The sequence below is a fragment of the Bos indicus x Bos taurus genome, chromosome 18, assembly GCF_003369695.1.
Source record: "Bos indicus x Bos taurus breed Angus x Brahman F1 hybrid chromosome 18, Bos_hybrid_MaternalHap_v2.0, whole genome shotgun sequence".
Lineage (NCBI taxonomy): Eukaryota > Metazoa > Chordata > Mammalia > Artiodactyla > Bovidae > Bos > Bos indicus x Bos taurus.
In genome coordinates this window covers 49,743,803-49,766,006 of record NC_040093.1, presented here as the reverse complement: position 1 = coordinate 49,766,006, position 22,204 = coordinate 49,743,803, and the positions used below count along the sequence as shown (strand labels likewise).

At 36.3% G+C, this 22,204-nt stretch overlaps 1 protein-coding gene across 4 annotated transcripts in view; it reads left to right on the top strand.

The window, feature by feature from the left end:
* PHKB (phosphorylase kinase regulatory subunit beta) overlaps positions 1 to 22,204 on the top strand; it is a 228,364-nt gene that overhangs the window by 173,729 nt on the left and 32,431 nt on the right. For 3 of the 4 annotated variants that reach the window (XM_027513690.1, XM_027513691.1, XM_027513692.1), the window contains 12 exons: positions 806 to 861; positions 1,380 to 1,473; positions 6,584 to 6,667; positions 7,132 to 7,236; positions 8,375 to 8,457; positions 8,660 to 8,750; positions 13,300 to 13,361; positions 13,447 to 13,609; positions 14,743 to 14,824; positions 16,798 to 16,855; positions 19,021 to 19,111; positions 21,922 to 22,124. In XM_027513690.1, coding sequence (XP_027369491.1) covers positions 806 to 861; positions 1,380 to 1,473; positions 6,584 to 6,667; positions 7,132 to 7,236; positions 8,375 to 8,457; positions 8,660 to 8,750; positions 13,300 to 13,361; positions 13,447 to 13,609; positions 14,743 to 14,824; positions 16,798 to 16,855; positions 19,021 to 19,111; positions 21,922 to 22,124 — 1,172 coding nt within the window. Of the gene's footprint in view, positions 1 to 805; positions 862 to 1,379; positions 1,474 to 6,583; positions 6,668 to 7,131; positions 7,237 to 8,374; positions 8,458 to 8,659; positions 8,751 to 13,299; positions 13,362 to 13,446; positions 13,610 to 14,742; positions 14,825 to 16,797; positions 16,856 to 17,996; positions 18,088 to 19,020; positions 19,112 to 21,921; positions 22,125 to 22,204 lie in introns of all 4 variants that reach the window. The other variant, XM_027513689.1, reaches the window with a different exon arrangement.

Genomic DNA, 22,204 nt, shown 5'->3' with positions numbered 1-22,204 from the left:
TTTTACAGCATACTATTGGGAATGTTGGATTCATTACTATAAAGAAATTATGTTTGATCAGTATTTTCAGAGCCTAATACTGTAGTTTATTGGTGCTTCTTAATGTTAATTATATACAAGTTAAAATTGGGTTCATTTTAACAATGCATAATATATGCTACAGTGAATCTTTTCCACACAAAAAAGAATAATAAATGTCCAGCACTATGTTTGATTAGAACTATTAAGCCCAACAGCTTGTATTTAACAAACACAGTGTTAATTATATAGTCAACTGGGTAGTTCATTCTCTACTGTAGAAGCTGTATATTAGAATAAAGCTATTTTGATGTATAAGGTGCCCAAGGAAAATTGGCTAACAAAAAAAGGGAAAGCTTTTTGCGGTGAAGATGTCGAATGAGCAATTTTAACTCACAGTCACTTTTTTTAGAGAATATGTAAGTTGGGTTTTTATTTTTAGTTCCTACTCTTCCCGTCATAGTTAAATGATGGAAAGTGACTCTCAGTCCCTAAACTACTCTTATGCATCATTCAAAATAGCCCTGAAAGTCTAGCCCCTCTGGCCCTCTGGCAGTGGTGAGATTTATGGCTTTCCATTCCTTGGTATTCCATTACTCTGTCTACACCATCAAATTGATTAGTAGGCAAATGGAGAGGAAGGAAGGAGAGGAGACTGCTTAGAGCCAGCTGGTGTCCGTCATTTTAATGAACTGCTTAGAGGTGGTTAATGTTGTCCTTGGTTCTCCTTATTGTCAGTGACGATCAGATCTTTTAAAATGTTCCTCTCTCTTATTCTGTATTACAGGGTCCACTGGAAAATGATTTGGTTGTTTATGTAGCACTCATAGCAGAAAGCCAACGGTATGAAATCCAGATGGGTGGTATGTTCTTTTGACAGAGAGGGAAGGGGGTTGATTGCTTTAGGCTTATAATATTGTGTATGGTGGTAGAAATTAGTTTCATAGACCCCTTGACAGGGTTTATAGGATGTCACTAATGTCACTTTAAGTGTCAGAACAACATTTTCATGTTTAAAAACAATTTTGTCTTAGATGGTGCAAATATTAAAGTCTGTGACCTGTGCCAGTGTTGCCCAGCATATAGTTTTGAGAAATTAATGCAAACAGATTATGGGGATCACCCCCCAAGTTAGTACTGACCTCACTGCCAGCCACCAGAGCTCACATCTGATGCTCTGTGAAGAAACCTCCCCCGCCGCCCCCACAAAGAGGGCCTGTGGATTTCAGTGCAGATGACATATTGCTGGTATTTAACACATGATAAGACATTCCCAGCTAGCACAGTCTCTCACCTTTTCTCCTCCCCCTTCATCATTGTTTTTAATAAATGCAATATCTTTTTTTCCTTTTGTTCTCTAGCCTTCAAGTTTTCCTCAACACATATGGTATTCAGACTCAAACTCCTCAACAGGTGGAACCCATTCAGATCTGGGCCCAGCAGGAGCTGGTGAAAGTAAGTGATGCTGTTTCTTTACTGTCTCCTTTGTAGAGGTACTAGAGCATGATGATTACTTATAGTTAAGAAGCATAGCTAAAATCCAATTCTAAAATAAGGTCATTGATGCAAAAGTCTTTGATTAAGCTGAGAGACCCACTTTATCAAACATTGTTACTAAAAAGCAACTGCATTGTGTGTGTGCATTATATTCATAGGTCTTGTTAATTCCATTCCTTGCTAAAGTGTTACTAACCTGGACTGACCAATTAAATAACAAATTAGCCTTAATATTAGTAGTGGTGTATTAAATTAACCTTTACATTTGATTGATTTTCCCTTTAACTATTAAATGTTCTCACCTAAATATTGTTGGTAATAACTATTGCCCTTTTTCTCTTGCCTTACTCTTTGAAGTGATTCCTATCTTCTTTGGTTTGCTGGTTCTCAATATAATTGTAAAGTGACAACTGAATTTATCTTTGATACAGTTACATACCTACTGGATTGAATTAAAAGTGGTGACTTTTGAGGCCTTCTGCATGCACTGCTCTACAGATGTATCCAGGAGTGCCTGAGTTTAGAAATATTCCTGCTCATTAGGGACAGGAAATTGTTGATCTCCACTAATTATTTAATAAACGACTGTTTTTATTTGGTAATTGTTAAAAGCAATACAGGAAAAATTTCCACAGTGTTTGGTGGAAGTGTTTGGTTTGTTCAGGTGATCAAAGTGAAGTCAATAAAGTTGATATAAATGTTTTTGATTAAAGCCTTGACTTTACAAAAAGAATAAAAGTTTCGAGAAGTGAGGCGCACATTGCAGGGAAAATGCAAGGCCCCAGTGTTGTTGCTAATCAGACTGGACCTTACCCACTGGCCACAAAACCAGAGGTAACCCAGAGCACCAGCTCTTCAAAAGTCCTTAACAAATTTAGAATTTTTCTGCCCTAATTAAAGAGATAATGGCTGAAAATGCTAGGAACCCTAGAAGAGGTTAACACTTTAAAATCACACTAAGAAGTAAATGGTGGAAAGCTGGGTTTCGTGGTAGAAGAGGCAAAGAGAGTCCAAGAGGAAAGTAAGGATCCCCTAGGTAAGGAGAGGAGGCAGCATGGAAGGTCTGAAAATCCAAGGCTGTTACACTGTGCACTTATCATTCAGGTACAGGCTGTATTTGCTGATACACTTTTAAGGTCTCTCACTGAAAGCTCCAGACAAAGGTTATTATTCTTTGATAAACGTGCCTTCAAAGCAAATTAACCTGAATCTGCTTTTTTCAGGCCAAATTTTGATATCAACAACTCTTTCCGTTAGAGTCTATACTCTACCAGACAACATGCAGTCAAGATTTAAAAGACCAACATGGCTCTAGATGACATGATTGTGGCATTTTATTCCTTCATCAGCAATACCTGCTCTATGCAGAGCACTATATGGGGCACGTAGACAAAATGACCCTGCCTGTGTTCTTAGTCAGTGAATTCTGAATCTCGTGAGATGACAGAAAAAAAATTGTTAATGACAATCCACTTTGATTGTACTATGATAAATGTTAGTCCAAGGTGCTGAGGAATCACAGATGTGGTAGCAAGCATTCTGTTACAAAGTGAAGACTTATTGGGTTGGCCAAAAAGTTCCTTTGAATTTTTAAGTAAAAACAGAAGACACATTTTTTCATTTTCACCAAGAACTTGATTGAACAATGTAGCCACCATTTTGTTCTACTACCCTCTGCCATTTTTCAGGCAACTTCATAATTCTGTCTTCCTAGAACTTTTTATCTTTTTGAGCAAAGAACTTTTCCAGGCACCTTTCACAGTCTTCCAGGAAATTGAAATTATTTCCATTAACAGAATTTTTAAAGACAAAAATAAATGGAAATCTGAAGGTGCAATGTCACAAATACAGCAAATCATAACTTCACAGCCAAGTTGTAGCAATTTTTACCTGGTCATCAAAAAAGCATGCAGTCTTCCATTATCCTATGAGAGATTATGCATTTTCTGTTGACTGATTCTGGACACTTTTTGTCGAGTGCTGCTTTCAGTTTGTCTTACTGGGATCAGTATTTATTGAAATTAATCATTTTGTTCTGAAGGAGCTCATATAGAGGACTCCCTTCCAATCCCACCACATACACAGTGTAACCTTCTTTGGATGAAGGCTGGCCTTTGGTGTGGTTGGTGATGGTTTTATTTTGCTTGCCCCACAGTCTCTTCCTTCCACATTATTGTACAGTTATATCCACTTTGCATTGCCTGTCACAATTTGTTTTAAAAACAGAACATTTTTGTTACATTTAAGTAAAGAATCACATGTGGAAATATGATCAAGAAGATTTTTCTTTTGCTTAACTTACATGGAACCCAAATGTCAAAATGACTAACATAACCAAGCTGGTGCTAATGATTTTCAGTGTTTGATTTAGATATTTTGAGTATGTTGGCTGTCTCTTGTGTGGTATAACACTGTTTTCAGTTGATGTCTCAGTTTGATTGCTATCAACTTCAACTGGTCTACCCAACCGTGGCATATCATCCAGTGAAAATCTCTACCATGAAACTTCAGAAACCACTTTTGACACGTTCAATCAATCATAGCACCTTCTCTATACACTGCACAAACATTTTCTTGCATTTCGGTTGTGTTTTTACTTTTCCTGCAATAATAAAGCATAATGGCTGAAAATGTTGCTTTTTTTTCCCCTTCCATCCTCAGTATTAAAATGGCTACACAAAAATTGACCAATTTGCTAAGTTGTTTTTTTTTATGCACACTGATATGACAGCTGTCACAATACAATCCAACAGTTGTTTTGAATGAAGTTAGACAACTAAGTGCTACTAGAGTCATCTTACAGAAAAATTGAACAAAAGTTTTGGCCAACCCAAGAGAATGAAGTATTTCTGGGTTTCTGGGTGGTTTTGTCCCTACTGTATGTTTCAGCACATTAAATGGTGTGAATGTATATAACATAGGAACAGTATTATCTGCATCCTGTAATACAGCAAGCATTCTGCATCTGATTACCTAATTGTCATAGACCTTCTGTGGCTCAGGAAGTTAAGGAAGCTGCTTTTAATGTAATTGGGTAGTATTTAAAGATTTCCTTTCTACCTAGGTAAATACAAAGGAAGGATATCTCCATCTCGTGCTGTGCATTGCAGTTTCAGTGCAGCCTATACAATAAAATGCTTTATAGAGAACTTTTTCTGTCTAGTTGGCTTTGTCTAAAACCACTACTATTCCAGAATTAATATGCACAGTACATGTGGCTCCAGAGGACGTTAACTTGCTTTCTCATTCATCCACCAAGTATTTTTTGAGCACCAGTTGTATGCCAGGCACAGTGCCAACTCAGGGGGTGCTATTCTCTAGGTATAGTCAGTGCAGAAGGAGAGAGACAGACCTAATTCTGACATACATGTGTGCATCATGACAAAATGAACAGAGAGCTCTGGTGATGGTGTTAATTTTGTGTATGTTGAGATTGATACTTGAAATCAGTTCAAATCATAGTCAGTAGATTGTGTAAAGACAGTTGGTTTTATTTTACATTTAAAAAAATTTAGGTTAGATTTCTGCCTCTCTTCAGGTACAAAAATAAATTCCAGACAGGTTAAAGATTTAAATATTTTTAATGATTAAATATAAAATTACTAAAAGAAAAATTAGAACATTTTATAACTGTTGGAAGGGAAAGTCCAATCTTAGAGTAACACCAGTGCCAAAAAGCCATTAAGGAAGTGATTGACACATTTAAATAAATTTAGTTGTAGGTGGCATAAACAAGCAGCACATCAAAGGTGCTTGTGAAATTTCCTAGCAGAAAATTGTTTAGATTGAAATACCACATGCTGAAATGATGTTTGAATTAATGTGCTGTCATTCTCACATTTCATAACAACATTGAAGATGAGCAAATTGAGTAAAATATTTGATCAAAGGAAAAAATGTATAGAACATACAAATAGCTATTAAATATATAGGAAAATGGTCAACCACAAAATATTTGAATACAGTTGTTTAAAATGAAATATCATTGTGACCCAAGAGAGTGACAAAAATGTCCTCTGCACTGTTAATGTACATGTAATTGGTCCATTATTTCTGGAGGGTGACCAACCTGGCATTATGTTTGAAAGAAAATATATATTCTCTTTGACTCTATCAAGTCTGGGAAATTATCCTGCAGAAGTAATACTACACTGACAAAAGGTTGTTACTGAATTGGTTTTGAAATAACAAAAAATTGGGAGCTACCTTCATCAGGTGAATCCATGTTAGTTTTAAATATGGTAAGGAGACCTCTTAATTGGATTAAGCACTCATCCTCTGGCACTGATTAACATCTAGTTCATTCTAGGTCTGTTTTTACTTTGTAGAAAAGAACAATACTAATTTTAAAAAACTGGAATACCAGATTATATAGTATATGAACCCATTTATGTAAATATATGCATGTGTGTGTGTGTGTATGATATGGGTATATATTTATCTATGTACTGTTAAAAATTTGTAACCATATTTTATACTTCCAGTGTTTCTTAGGGATCAAACAATAAATTACACTCCTTTTAACACATGCCAAAGTGAAAGAGTTGTTGCCTAAGGGATTGAGAGAATAACAGGATCATTCCCTTGTAGGATATGGATTAAATTTTTCATAAAATTCATATAATCAGAAAAAGCAATAAAGATATTTTCTTGTTGGTAGGAAATAATTGAAGGTGGAAATCTAGTAGAAGTTATGTGGCCCTGATTTTTTAAACTTTAAATAGTGAAAAGTTTTATCACATAGGAAGCATCTGTCTCTCTGTGTTCTTGTGTGAATCAGGTAGAGCCATGCAAGTTGTAAATTTATGACATGATAATATAAGAACAGTACTGAATTTTAGAATATTGCTAAATGGATCTCAAAAGTTTCACTCTCAAATCTCCCAATGCCCCAGAATCTAAGTTGATGTCATTGGCTGTCTTGTTTTCCTGCAAGTCCGTTGAATAAAGTTTTCCCTGGCCTCTTTGGAAAAATCAGAAATTAGCAGGGCAGTAGTTGAGGTGGGGCAAAAAAAACGAAAAGCATTAATATTTGTCTGGCTCTGATTTACATATTTGTGTCTTACAGGCTTATTTCCATCTGGGTGTCAATGAAAAATTAGGACTCTGCGGAAGGCCAGATAGACCTATTGGCTGCCTTGGTACATCAAAGGTGCTCATGAAATTTCCTTATAGAGCAGTCTTCAGATTGTAATACCACAGACCAGAATGATGTTTGACCTGTTGTGCATCCATTTGCACGTTTCATCATACTTGTGCTAATTATCTCAATTATTATTTTCTACAAGTAAATAATTAGTTTTGTATGCTATCATGAACTCTTCTAAAAATAAATACGCATCTCACTGTTACTTCTAAGCATAGTAAGATATCTGATTGTAGTAGTATTTACTCAGATTTTTTCCATTACAATAAAGGTGAACTACTTTATCAGCATACTGATTCAATTAAGAAGCTAAAATTTCTTGATATTATATAGATTTTATAAGATTATTTGCTTATTCAGAATAAACATCAGTTTTAATTTTTAAGACTGTAGTATTGTACCTTTGCCTTTCGTCTGTTTCGTATATATGTGTGTATGGATATATGACTTTTTTTTACTATTGCTTACAGATTTATCGCATTCTAGGAAAGACTGTGGTTTGTTACCCTATCATCTTTGACCTTAGTGATTTCTACATGTCTCAAGATGTTTTGCTGCTGATAGATGACATAAAGGTAGCCTTTTAATTGAAGGGGATGTTTTTGTTTCTACTGATTTTATCGTATGTTAAATGAAGTGCTCCTGGGCCTATGCTACTGGATTAACACAGTATCAAATATGAAAGTTAAACAACATCTGCATAGTTTTGGGGAGTTAAACTACTTGCAGCCTTAGAATAATAGATGTATTCTGTTTTATATAAAGTTGTATGACTTTATTTGCTCTACCTTCTACAAATGGAATAAAAGGATTATATATATATTGTAAAAGCAGAGGGGAAACTGTTTTGGAAACCAGGTTCATATAACAGTAAATTTATCTCTTTTTGAACAAAGTTGAGTTAGCAAAATGATTTTATTTATGAAGAATTTCAAATAAAACCTCATCTAACTCATAATACCCAGTCAGTTAAAATCTCCTTCATTCCCTTTTCCATTTGCAGAGTAGAGAAGCTTAGAGTCATGGCCTAGAGCATGAAGTCTGGAGCCAGATTTACTTGTTAAAATCTTGACTCCACTGTTTACCAGCTGTGTGATCTTGGACAAATTAGTTAACTTCTCTGTGTTCCTGTTTTCTCATCTATGTAACTGAACAGGACTGTCCTGAGGATTAGGAGTTAATACATGCAGAGCCCTCAGAATAGTGCCTGGTACATAGTAAAATGTTATGTGTGTGTTTGATGTGATAATGATGCTAATAGAAATTGAATCAAATAAAGAACTCTCCATGTTTCTGATGGTATATATAGATTCAGCCCAATCTCTTCTACCTACTGTAATATAAATTATGGAGTGAGAATTAATCTTCTGGATGATAACCTTGGGTTGATTTTCCTTCCCTGAGACTACTCTTGAACTGTATTTGTTAGGCCTCAAAAAAAAAAAAAAAAGCAAACAAGGCAACCTTAAGACATGTGTGATCTGGTGATCTGATTATTTTTAAGAACAAAGTTTAAAGTCAAAATGATTTCTAGCTTAACCTGAGTGTTATTAGAACGTTTCTACCCCTAAGTAGTCTATCTTATCCAGAGTTTGATTGTGATATTATCTGGATATGTAAGAGTTTTGTTGGCTCTTTGCCACTAATGGTTAAGCATCCTGATCAACTCAGATACTGTGCCATTACATCCTACCTCATTCTTTGTTTTAACAGAATGCACTCCAGTTTATTAAGCAATACTGGAAAATGCATGGACGTCCACTTTTCCTTGTTCTCATCCGGGAAGACAATATAAGGTAGGCTGATGAAAGAAGTGAGGTGCATGCATCTCGCTGCCATTGTTACTGTGAACCCTTTGGAAGCAGGGCCTCCTTACACTTTTATATCCATCTCAGCATGTAACAGAGTGGTTTGCATATATAAAGGGCACTTAGTACTAGATTATTAATTTCTCATTCTGTTGTTAATATGCACATTTTATCTGTTTATATTTTTCAGAGGTAGCCGATTCAATCCCATATTAGATATGCTGGCAGCGTTTAAGAAAGGAATGATTGGAGGAGTCAAAGTTCATGTTGATCGTCTACAGGTAGTCTTCTGAATTTCAGTGTTTCTTTTTCCAGCACAATTAATCCATAGAATCAACTATGTTTCTTAATTATATTCTTTGTAAGGTTTTTGTCTGAATGTTTTATTCTCTGTCTACCTTCCTATTCACGTTGTCTCCACCCTGTTTATCTGATCCTTCCCATCTGATGCTTGAGCAATTGCACTGGTTTCCCATCAGAATTTTAGACTTTAAAAGGTCATCTCTTACCTTACTTTTGCATCTGAGGAAGCTGGAGGCCAGAGTGGTGAAGTGACCTGTATAATCTCAGGTTTTTTGACTCCATGGTCCAGTGCTCTTTTCCCTACCCTACAGTGACATCCAACCTGGAGATAATGCTTGTTCCATTCAGATTTTACAGCTTTATTTTCACAGCTCCTAAATAACAGAATCCTTTTGTGGTTCCCTATTAGCCATAGCAGACTCTCTGCCTACAATTATCTCCTGCTAAACATTCTTTCTGCTTCAGCCAATACAGCTTAATTACTGTGTTCTCAGCTTTTTGAGGTTCTGCCCCTTTCTGCTCACTCCATTTCCTCTGCCTGGAGTAGCCTCCTTTCTTTCAATATCACTGGGCTTTGAAGTCTTACCAAACATTAAAGGCGAGTTCTGCAGAATCACTCAGACCAGAGAGGATACTTTTCTTTTTTAATATCCTTTTATGACCATTAACATAAACTATCCAAATTATAGTCCATTATGGGCTTAAATTTCTTATTTCCATTAAAAAGTTGTGATCATTTCATAGTCTTTTATGTGGTAGGTGCACAGTATTGAGTAAGAAAGAGGAAAATTTATAAAGAGGGACCTATGTAAGTAACCTGGTAAATGGCATGTTTACATTCTCATTCACCATTGCTTGTGTTTTGTATACTCAATTGATTTTTATCTAAGTTTTTATCTTTTCTCCTTATTTTTTGTTTTGTCGTTTTGTATGTAATGCTTTCTGGGGCAATTTCCTTGATATTTAGCATGTAGCTCCTCTGCTGATGTTTGTGTTTTAGCTATCTTGTTTTTAATTTTCTCTTTTATAGTATGTTGTCCTTTTTTCCTGAATATTATATTTTGTCTTATCCTTCTAAGAATATTAACAGGATAGCTTTGGAAATCTTTCTTTTGTACATTATCTCTTTCAGGTTTCTTTTCTCTGTTTTCAGGGGGCTCAGTCTTTCATGTTGGAGTCATTTGTCAGCTATCCCTTTATTTTTTTTTATTTATTTTTTTTTCAACTACAATTTTATTTTATTTTTAAACTTTACAAAATTGTATTAGTTTTGCCAAATGTCCCTTTATTTTTAAGAGTGAGAGAATAAAAAGTTTATTGGAAGCTGTGTGTTTGGGAACAAGGATCATTGTCATGGTGAATTTACTTATAAGGTGGGCTAGTGGCAAGGACCAGTTTTGCTGGGGAAAACCCCAGGTGCCAATATCTGGGTGTTTTTTTCTTCTGGGTTTTTCAGGTTCCCAGAAAATAAACATCTAGCCTTCTGCTTGAAGGATGTACATTTTGCTTCCATGTCCTGAGAGCAGGGTTGGGTTAAGGAGCCAGGGTGTTACACTGTTCTGTATAGTATCAGAAACATCTCTCAGTTGTTGCTTTCTACCAATGCAGATTCAGAAGACAATGAAATGGTACATTATCAGATTGTATAGGATACTTACAACAGTACAGATTATTTTCACATAGGCAACACAAGTGGTTCAATCCTAACAGCACAGATGCTAGACCGTGAGTTTGTGCAACACTGCACTTTGAAAGTCAGAGCAATGGATGACAGCTTCTCATCACTAAGCAGTGAAGCCTTTGTTCGTATCTACATCTTGGACATAAATGACAGCTTTCCAATTTTTAATCAATCCATTTATGAGTCTTTTACTTAAACTGTTATTTAATCTTTATATCTTCTGCTCTCTGCTATGCACTAAACCATTGAATACAGTCTTAACCAGAGAATAAGGCTCTTTTCATCTTGTAAAACTGAAACACTATACCCATTAAACAACCCCTCACACCCTCGAACCAGCCTTTGTCTTCTCTTTAGTATAGGAAATGGAAATGGCACCTGTGTACTTCTCTGGGCCTTTATTTAAGGCTCTTTCAAATGTCTTCAGCCCATGATCTATAGTCTCTCTCATCACTGGGCCTCAGCATCACTTCCTAGCTTCATCACCCAGGACATGTCTCCATGCAGCTAATTCTCAGTCCTGCTTTCCACTCCAAGAGTACTGAGTACTTTCCAAATCTTTAATGTGATTTATTTTTTTCCCTGTTCATGCTATTACTCTATTCTAGAACTGCTTTTTTTCTTTTTCCCTTCTAAGTCATACACTTTAATTTTATAACTTAATCTCACCTCTTTAGTGAAGTCTCCAAGTCTGGACTTAATTTCTCCTTCCAGTGTGTTTCTGTGGCATTTTCCTTGAGCTTTGCTATAGCTCTTATTTTAGGTAGAACTAGTTTCTTAGGCCTGCTTCCCTGTGTGGATTGAAAACTCTTATTAGTCCAGGCTTTACTCATCTCTGCATTCCCAGAGTATTCTGCTCACTACTGTTCTCTCTGTAAGAAATATGTAAATATTGGTTCCTTGATTCAACAAATACTGAGTGCCCTCTCTAGGCAGTGGAGATATAATGGTGAAAAAAAAATATACAGAGTTCCTGATCTCATGAGACTTATTTTAGTAGAAGAGCAAAACCAAAGATAAGGCAAGATAGGGATTCAGAATAATGGGATGGAGAACAGTCTCTGGTGGTATGTTCAGTTGGAGAGGGCCTTGGGGGATATAATTGAATATCACTGACAGGATACCTTTTTGAATACTGTATTGCATTTGACACATATTTGTCAATATTAATTTATTTAATTACCATCAGAACTAAAGTATTAATGCCTAGCAAAATAATTGCAATAGTTTTTTATAAAACTAGCCAAGATTTTATAATACCTACACATGGAGTATAACCTTTAAAAATTATGAATCACTGCATTGTACACCTATAACATATAATATTTTACAAATGTAATTCAATTTTAAAAATAATTTAGGAGCCTCTGCAACCAACTAAATTTTTTAAATCAAAAACTCTGTAGATTATTAATGAAATCTACAACTTATCTGTTAATTCAGAGTAGCATTTACTTTATGGGCTGAATTAATGTGTATTATGTGCATTTTGTTCATGCTATATCCTTAATACCTAGCATAGTGCTTGGCATATATGTGTTCAGTAAATATTTGTCTAACAAATTAGTTAACTGTAGAGCAAGATGTTTAGGGGTAAGTCTGCATCTTAGGAAATACCACTCTGTAGACTTCAGTTTTGCTTGGCACTGCCCTCTGCCCAGGCACAGACTGTGGCTGGGCCACATAAAAATGTGCAAATTAGTTGCATATTGGCCTGTCTCATTCAGACTCTGCAAGGAGGCGTTAGTATGATTGGTAACATGTTCCTTCTGCTATTTGTAGTGGATATTTGTTGATCATCTACTTTATAAATTTTCACTAGAAGAGAAGGCAGCACATCTCTGGTGGTTAACCAACAAGAGTGACATTCCCTAAATCCTGTGGCTTCTCATTTGAAATGAACAGGAGAAAATAGAAAAAGTAATATATGTAACACAGTTTTGATGAAAGAATTACCTTATTTTTAAAGTAACAATTTATGGCTTGTTTCCTTGTCAGTATATTTCTCACTTTTATCTGACAATTCATCAGATATTTAGAAGTGACACTTAGTGGTAAAAATCATTGTGGGTTATCATTCATTTATACATGAACCACTGACAAGCAACTATTATGTTCAAGTTTGGCCTCATTTAGTTTGCTCATGAGGTTCTCTGGTAGCTCAAACGGTAAAGAATCTGTCTACAATGCAGGGGGCCTGGGTTCGATCCCTGGGTCGGGAAGATCCCCTGGAGGAGGGCATGGCAACCCACTCCAGTATTCTTGCCTGGAGAATCCCATGGACAGAGAAGCCTGGTGGGCTATAGTTCATGGGGTCGCAAAGAGTCGGACATGACTGAGCAACTAACACACACACAATGGGATATAAAATGACCAAATATTGCTTGGCAGAATACAGAGAAGCACTGGCCTAGATAATCAATAACTTCATGATCCTGAAAAATGGAGATTTGGCAGTATCTTATCATTGGATAGCCTTGAAATATATTATGGTAGCCAAATCTAAAGAGTAATTTCACATTATATTTTCTGAATACAGTTTTAATATTTCATGTTTTTTTTAAGCATCAAATTTTTATCTTTTAGCACTTTAATAAGTTCTGAGTTTTTAATTGAACTTATAAATAAGAGGATAGAAAGAAAAAACAGTTCATCTGATTCTGCTATTTATTATAACTCAAGAACTTGTAGCTGGATGTTTATGTTCTGTTTCAGGGGGCTTGTTGTATGTGAAAATCTGTCTGATTTTAAAGTATTGTATACTTACAGAATAGTATGTGCATAAATCATAACGTTATTGCTTGATAAATTTAAGAGTTGTGAATCTTTTCTCAATTGCATTTCAGACACTAATATCTGGAGCTGTGGTTGAACAACTTGACTTCTTACGAATCAGTGAAATAGAAGAGTAAGTTCCTTTAGGTTATTTATTGTGTTTCTTGAGATTCCATTAGGAACGCAGGAAATATGAAACTTTTTCTTTTAAATTCTAGGCTTCCAGAATTTAAGAGTTTTGAGGAATTAGAAGTTCCTAAACATTCAAAAGTCAAACGACAAAGCAGCACCTCCAATGCTCCCGAACAGGAACAGAAGCCAGACGTTACCATGACTGAATGGAGAAACAAACTCACCCATGAAATTCTTCAAAAACTGAATGTGAGGAAGATGCAATTCCCACATGACCCTGAGTGAGGTTGACAGAGCAGGAACTGCCAGGGGCAAACCATATTGCTTTATGTCCTCCCAGAGAAGGTAGCAACTAGCCTGGAAGTAGATGGCCTGTCTATAACTGAGGCAGTAATGAGAAGTAGTTCTCATGATCTAATATTAGCGTGAATGTCTTTAAGATGCTTAAAATGGGTTGTCTTGTGTATGAAAGTATTAAATAGCCCATTAAAGAACCATAGTTGCTTTGGGGATCTCTAGGTTTCTCTTTCAGTGCCCTTTCTCTTCTTTTCCCAGTCTGGGCCTTCTCTCCTGTCTCAGTGTTTAGGTCATGTTTGCTCTGAGTCTCTCCAGTCACTGAAGAAAGCAATCCTTTAACTACATCCATGTGAATATTAGGTTAGCAACCTAGTATTATCCCTTCCCTGAGGTTATTTGCATTTTGGAGGAGGACAGGTGAGGATGTAGAGTATAGTATAGTACCTATCAAAGGAAATATAATTCTAATGGTAGAGCTATAAGCACAGTGACATTTTATTGGACCATCCAAATTTGAGTAGGCTAAATATGTAGCCTGCCAGATATCAGTTCTTGTGATTGATCGTTACTACCTATAAATCTATATAAGCATGAATATGATATAATAGGCATAAAACATAACACATATAATAAGCAGCCTACACATGTCCCCTTCTTTCATCCTCCTCTCCACAATGGGTCGGTAACAACGTGGTCTCCCATTTATGAACAAGTAAAGTCAAAAAAGGAGCAGATAAATGACTTGGCCAAATCTTTCAGAGGGTGACAGCATCAGTGTCACCTGCATTAGCTTATAGACAACATATTTTCTATTCATTACTTATCTTATTTCCTGGAAAATTTGATTTTTAAATTCTACTACCCCGGGAAGCCTGCTTGTCTACCCACTGTTTCCAAGGTAGCTAAAATAAATAGTTGTATAATGTCATCTTATGCCTGGTAATATATCAATGACATTTTATCTTTTCTCAATTGCATAGCAGAATATTTCCTCTTTGCATCATGAGGTTTCATGATTAGTTACTCCCTGTGGTAATTTTTGTACCCATTTCATTCCAGTTACTCATAGTGATTTATATTTTCAGGACTGTAGTTGTCTGGCTAGCCAAGCCATCCTACTGGGTATACTGCTCAAAAGAGAAGGCCCCAACTTCATCACAAAGGAAGGTAAGAGTATCTAACTAAGAGAACATTTTAAATAAAAAGACTTCTCTATTTTTGAACATATATCAGAAATGCATAATGAACATGTGCTAAACTGTTACAAGTTATTTTCTTCTCTAGTATACCTTTCTTTTTTAATTTTTAAAAGCTAAAAGTTTTTTAAAAGGAAAGTGTTCATTCGTACCCCTAGAATGGAATAGACTGTTTGATGTATGAACTCCTGAATTGCTTTCATGCAGTAATGCTTGTTTGTCTGTCTGATTATCTTAATGGTGTTGGAGCCTGGATTCTGCCTGTGACTGTTAGCCTCTGATGACTCCATAGTTGTTTATTGACAGTTTCTATTTCCACTTTTATTTTCTGTATGTTTTTAAGAACAATACTGAATCATTATAGCCATAAGAATTAGCTCCTTCATGGTCTGCAGCAGCCATTTGGAATGGAACATGGCATTTAATAGAACGCACTGTCAAGATTGTTTACGAAAATAAGTCGTTTTTAACTGTGTTTGTGTCCACTGTGCATTAAGGCTGAAACCCAGTTATCCCTGAAATCTACAACTAAGGAATCTTTGAATTCTACATCCTGGTCTACTTCTGGCATTTTATAATATAGAATAATATAGGCTACATTTCAAGTATTTAATATCTAACTACCCAAAATTTTTGGCTCATCTGAAAGTCCTCTGTCCAGTGAGGCATATTGATTTGGTTAGAATTAGAAATTGAGTTGATATTCTAAACAGCAATGTAATTAATAAGATTTATAGTTCTGGTAGTGAACTGAACATATTTGTTTATTCGGATAAACAATTCAGATAAAGAAACTAAGGTCTACTTAGTTTTTACATTACTGTAGCTAAGAGACAACTTTCTTGAGTATTATACAGTCTTAATTTTTTAATTTAATAAAGACAGAAGAAGAACTCTAAGCAGATTTCAAACAGAATCTTTCCTGTTCCTAATTAATCTTGAAACTCAAGTGTGAAAAGGATCCCAGTTATATTGAGGACGTTTATCAGAATTTATACTTTAAAACAATGGGATCATTAAAAAGCAAACATTTCATTAGGAACTTAGAATTCAGAATGGTTATTTTAGTAGTAGGCTTCCCAGGTGACAGCCATGCTAAAAGAACCCACTTGCCAATGCAGGAGACGTAAGAGATGCCAGTTCAATTCTTGGGTCGGGAAGATCCCCTAGAGGAGGGCATGGCCACCTACTCCTGTATTCTTGCCTGCAGAATCCCATGGACAGAGGAGCCTGCTGGGCTACAGTCTATAGGGTTGCAAAGAGTCGGACATGACTGAAGGGTAAACTTAGCATGTACACGTGTATTTTAGTAGTGCTTTAAAATAAAACAATTTATATAAAATAATTTATAATGAAAATGTCAAGAGAATTATTTTTCAAACCATTTTTTAAGCTTGGTAATAATATTCATCTGTTACTTAGATATTTAAAAGACTTTACATGTTTTAAATCTGTGAAACTTTATATATTAAAAATCATAAGCATCTGCAGAATCTGAATATAATTTTATCCAACTTGCTATAAAGCTGTAAAAATAAGTTCAGGGTAAAAAGATAAAGATTCTGTTCTTTACCCTTGTTTGGTTTCTGATCATATACAGAATCATCACATTTTTTTGAACAAATAAATGAAGAGTTATATATATTCAGAGTCTACAGTATTTTGTTCAATTTGCCATATTCTGTTTTTTTATTTTCTGTAGTAAATTAAAATAACATTTTTATTTGTTAAATATATTGATTGTATATTAAGAAAACAATAAATTTCAAGAAATAAAATATTTATCGAAATCATATACTCAAACTACGTTGTAACAAGGGCTGGGGACATTCACACTATATATTTGGGTTACATATTTAATTATTTCAGGTTTTTTAAGGAGAATAAATGTTATGCATTTAATTAAAGCTTTTTTCAACAAAGACTCTATTATCCGATGTCTAGGTACTGTTTCTGATCACATTGAGAGAGTCTATAGAAGAGCTGGCAGCAAAAAACTTTGGTTCGTATTAGCGTCCTTGTCATTATGTTTTTTTACTTGTGTTATCATATTCAGTATCCTAAAGATAATGGACCAGTGTTAAAGGTGGCTAGTCATTCTAATTTCCCTTTTAAGTTCCAAGGTTGCAGCACTGTGAGTGCCTACTTTCTAAGGATCTGCCTACATTGCATTTTATCTTGGCTCTCCTAAGATATTAAAAGCATGTCTGGGAGTAAAGACATCTGTAGAAATAGAACCTGGAGAGGATGCACTGGCATGATGTTCTAATGACTTTTTCCTATCCTGCACCTCCTCTGTCCCAGCAAGGTGCTTTAGGTTCTAATTTGTATTTTGAAAACTCGTTCCATTATAGAGGGTCATGAAGAGACCAGTGTTTCGTTTAAACACAAGCAAAGTATAATATACTTAGAAGATAGTTCTCTCATGGCTTAAGTTTAATGAATCCTAATGATTGTAGTTACTGCATAAAAAGTAACTGATATGTTCTGCAGAGGTAGTCTCTTCCCAGAGACTGAGGAAAACTTAGGTAAGTTGAGCTAAGATGGTTTACATTCACAGTGGGGTAGGTATGCCTAAATGCATGCCCTCTGCATTTTTGAAGCAATTCTAACAGTTTTACTAGCAGAATCTAACATTTTGGAAATTAATAGTATATAAATATACATATATGTATATTTTAATAACCCATTATTATCTAATTTTGAAAAAAGAAATCTCAAAGTGTCATGTCATAAGAAACTCCCTTAACTTCAATGAACCTCAGTTTTCTAATCTCTAAAATAAAAGGATTAGACAAAACATCTCTTAGCAGTATTTCCACTCTAATTTATAGTAAATATACTATTCCAGTCAAGAAGAAATTATGTAATAACTCTGTGGTTAAGTCTCAGATTTTTGCTGTAAATTCTCAGCACAGTAAGGCATGCAAACAAATAGATGTTGCTTTTTAGTCAGTAAATTTCAAAGCTGGTCTATAATCTTCAGTTAAGCAAACCTACTTTTACTTTATGTTTAATACTTGTATTTTAGATAAATCATTAGCAAACATTTAGAGTCCTGACTGTTATGTTTAAAAGAACAAACTCCTGGAAGTTTTATTTACTGTATTTTCCCTTTTATGGCTTTCTACTGACACACCCAGGTTGGCGGTACGCTACGGGGCTGCATTTACGCAGAAATTTTCTTCCTCTATAGCCCCACACATTACTACTTTTCTGGTACATGGGAAACAGGTAACATGCACAAATTGTCGAAACTCCAGCTGCTTGAAACGTGTGGGCTTATTTGCGTTCTCAGGGTTAAATATGTCTTTTGGTCTTATAGTGTGTGGGTGAAAGCTTCTCTAAAAGTAGGAAGTGTTTGTTTCACTAACTTTATCAGATATGACTGAATTTTCTACTAGTTCATCTATGTTGAGATTAAGCAACGTGTTTTTTATAGGTCAACTTCCATGGATATCCTGAAATACAAGGAAACACCTTTAAACCTACATTTTTATTTTATTTTCTCCATCTGAAAGTTCCACATGGATTTTTACTTTTGATGGGGGGAAATGTTTTATGTATTGCATGTGCTGTGCTTAAAAATCTGTTCTCCTTACAGTCTAAGACGTTTTCAGAAATGTTAAAATAGTAGTGTGAATTAACTTCCTTCAACATTCTGGCAAGGAAAAAAAAACAACAAAAAACGCTGGTATCTCATTGTATCACTTCCTAAAATTGAGTACTAAGTGAATTCCCTAATCCAGGGATTTGGTTACTAGGCACCAAAGGAAACTTGATTTACAGCGGTTATAGGAATAGTGTCATGTACCCGTGACAGTCTTAATAATAAATTTTTTAATACAAAATCAGAATAATCAATTCCTCCTCCAATACCACTCCCTGACAAAGGGATAGTTAGGCTTCCTTTTCTTTCTTTTTAAGTTAATGGCAGGAATAATGCTGTGGCAGAGGTGAGGGTGAAGCTCTCCCTCCCTAATTCTGGATAGTCCTACAGTCTGGAAGATTTCAGCTGTTAGGTCCAGTGTCTTGCGGTCAGCGTTTCATCCATATTATTAAGCGAGGACCTAATTGTACAGATTTTTTAATTCCCCCCATTCAGGGGCCCAATCATTCATCATTTAGATTTGTCAACCTCTGGCGTGCTCTCTTCTTTGCCCCCAGGTCGGTGGTGCGCCATGCAGCAAGTCTTTTAAGTAAACTAGTGGACAGCCTGGCCCCATCCATTACTAATGTTTTAGTGCAGGGCAAACAGGTAAGTAGCTGATTTTCAGACTCTGGGTCACAGTCACAAAGATTTCTGGGTAGGACCCTGGCTTTTAAATCTGGCAAGTCTCAGCATCGCAGGCCTCTCACAACCACATTTACAGGGCTCAGGCATTTCTACAGAAGGCTCCTTCCCCAAGGAAAATCTAGTCTTAAAGAAGCACAGATATAGGATATCTGTGCTGCACCTTAGAGATTTAATTTTAAGCTCCTGTGTTAACTCGAGATCAGTGAAAATACTGACAAAGAAAATGGTGTGACACCTACTAAAGCACTGCAGACAGGCTTAGGATAGGTGGGGCAATGACAGGGAGTAGTGAAGGGCACATTCTCCTTTTACTTCACCAGGACTCTTCTCCCCATTAGAAATGCACTGGCTCCCCACCTTCTTAACCCTCTGGGCCCCCTCTCCTTCCAGGTTCTCCCCTCCCACCAGGGCCAACTCTTGCCAGTTCTTGCTCACAGAAAACCATTAGCAGTCCCTTTCTCCTCTGGGTTCTCAAAATAGGCCTGTTACACTTTTCACCATCTGCCCTGGATCCCGGTTCATTTGAATGTGTGTCTCTCACAGGGTAGACCAAAGCCCTGGAAGCCAGGGCCCATGTCTTGTCCAGCACCGCCCCTTTGTGCCCACCATGGCCTTGTCGAGGCACTTGGTGAATGTGGGCTGAATTGAGCCTGTGCATGTGGGTATGTGGAGTGGGATATGGCTGCTCAGTTTTTGTTTTTCTGTAAGCTCTGATTACTTGGCTGAATCATCATTTGATTGGAGTGAAAAGCTGTGTGCTTTCTATCTCTTCTTTGGGAATATGTGTGCTTTATCATGTCTTCCTGACAATTAACCTAGGGATGTAATAAGCTTTAATAATGCAAAAAACTTTAACCCTCTTTGATGGAATCAACCCATTGTTCATATCTCAGGGCTCTTAGTTCATTAAAATTGAAATTATTTCATCTTGACATCAAAGTTTTAAATGTTGAAAGAATAAATGATCCTATTCTGTAATATTTAATAGCTAAAAATTATTGTACTAAAAAAATTCCTGAGAAAAAATTTCAGTCTCTTCATAGATGTTATTTTCTGTTTTTTCCAAATTACTAAAAGAATTTTCATCCTTCTTTATCAGCTAAATAGACCAAGGCACAGGTAGTAACTTATTGGATGCCTTTTCTCATTGCAATCCTCAGATCCAGCCTCAGAGTTCTATATTTTTGCCTTGGACTGAGCCACCTCTTAAAGAAACTAAACAGGCTTTGGGAAGCTATTTTTTCCTTGGATTTTAGGCCCCTGTAGTATATCTGAAAATATCGTTAATTCTGTGACATATGAATGAATGAGAAGGTTTTGGAGATCTCTGAGGTCACTGGCATCTGGCAGTTGAAGAGGGGTTAGGTGGTTACAGTTGGTCATGTCCATTCTGTGCCCTATCTAGAGGGCGATTGCTGCCTATGATCCTGAGACTCAATTCCCCAGATCAAAATCCTAGCGCCTTGGAACCTATCCTGAGGCTGTAACTGGACTATTGTCCACCAGACCTGCACATCTCCCAGGGAAATAGTCAGTTACAGAGTTGTTTGGAGCCCTGTTTCAAGTGTACGGAGTTTATTCACTGACTGCATCTTACCCTTTTAAAAGAGGAAATGAAAATGGAGCATTCCAAGTTTGCATTTGCTCATTTATGAAATGCCACCCTGAGAACTGAAGTAATACTGCTTCTACACTTCTACTTCTGCACTTTCAGATGACCTCAAGCTCTCTGGAATGAAATAGTGGTTTAGTCATCATTGCTTCCAGAGGCAATGATGTACTTAGCTTCTGTTTGTTTTTTTCTTTACAAGCTGACATTTTAATAAAAGTAATCGCACTTGGACTAACTGGTTGGTACCACTTGTGTTGCAAACTAGCAATTTAGTCCATCACAAAATTTGGGCAGAAGACCTCTATTCTGCTTTCTCCTTTCATGTCAGAAAACACAAGGACTCTTTGATATCCTCTTCTTCTTCCTGCCTCTTATAATTGTGCCCTGTACAAGGAAGAGAGAGGAAATGAGGAAGGAGGGGATGCAGACTCTTCTGCATGCAGACTCTTCTGGGTGGCAGAGTACTAAGACAAGAGGAGAGAGGGAGCAGAGTATTTATTCCTCTTGCCCAGCCTCAGCAGCACTTTTAGCTTTGAATTTTCTTTGCCGTTTCCTCTGTGCTTTCCCATTTCGCTGGCTTGTGGGCAGCCTTATTTATTCCCCTCCACAGGCCAGAGATACATCCAAAAGTATTTCAGCACTCACTGGGTACCTGACTATGTGCCAGGAAAAGTGGGTCTTCACTACAACTATGTCCTTGTACCTACCTTTGAAAAAGTTAGTATTGTTAAAGAGCAAAAACTTCCACATGAGAAACTGTAAAAGAAGTGAAGAACATACTCTCAAATACTAAATTGTATAGACTTTGCACTAAAGTAAAACTGTTTTCTCTGAGGAGTTTCTGGTCCTAAAGTCATTCAGAATAATTTTATCATAATAGTTATTTATATTTCTTCCCTGCTTTTATCCACTCACCTTCATTCCCGTAGCTGGGACCCTAACCTGCCCTTGTATTTTAGACGAGACTGAACCATCATGAACTCCAATGGGAGTCATGCTTTGAAGGCCATTTTAATAAATAGCAGGAGCAGTTATTCTACCTAATTCCCTAGCTTGCATAGAGTAATTTCAGCCTGCCAGTCATCCTGAGCCTTGAATTTTTTTTTTTTTATCTATTAGTAGCTAGGAAATTTTTACAATAAAATTCTGCCACCTATAGGTAACTCTGGGTGCCTTTGGGCATGAAGAAGAAGTTATCTCTAATCCTTTGTCTCCGGGAGTGATTAAGAACATCATCTATTACAAGTGTAATACCCATGATGAGAGGGAGGCAGTAATTCAGCAAGAACTGGTCATCCATATTGGCTGGATCATCTCCAATAATCCAGAATTATTCAGTGGCATGCTGAAAATACGAATTGGGTGAGTAAATACTTTCCATTTGCATAAAGAGAATTGTTCAGGTTGTCCTCAGTGTCTCTGAGTGAAGTGCGGCCTCAGAT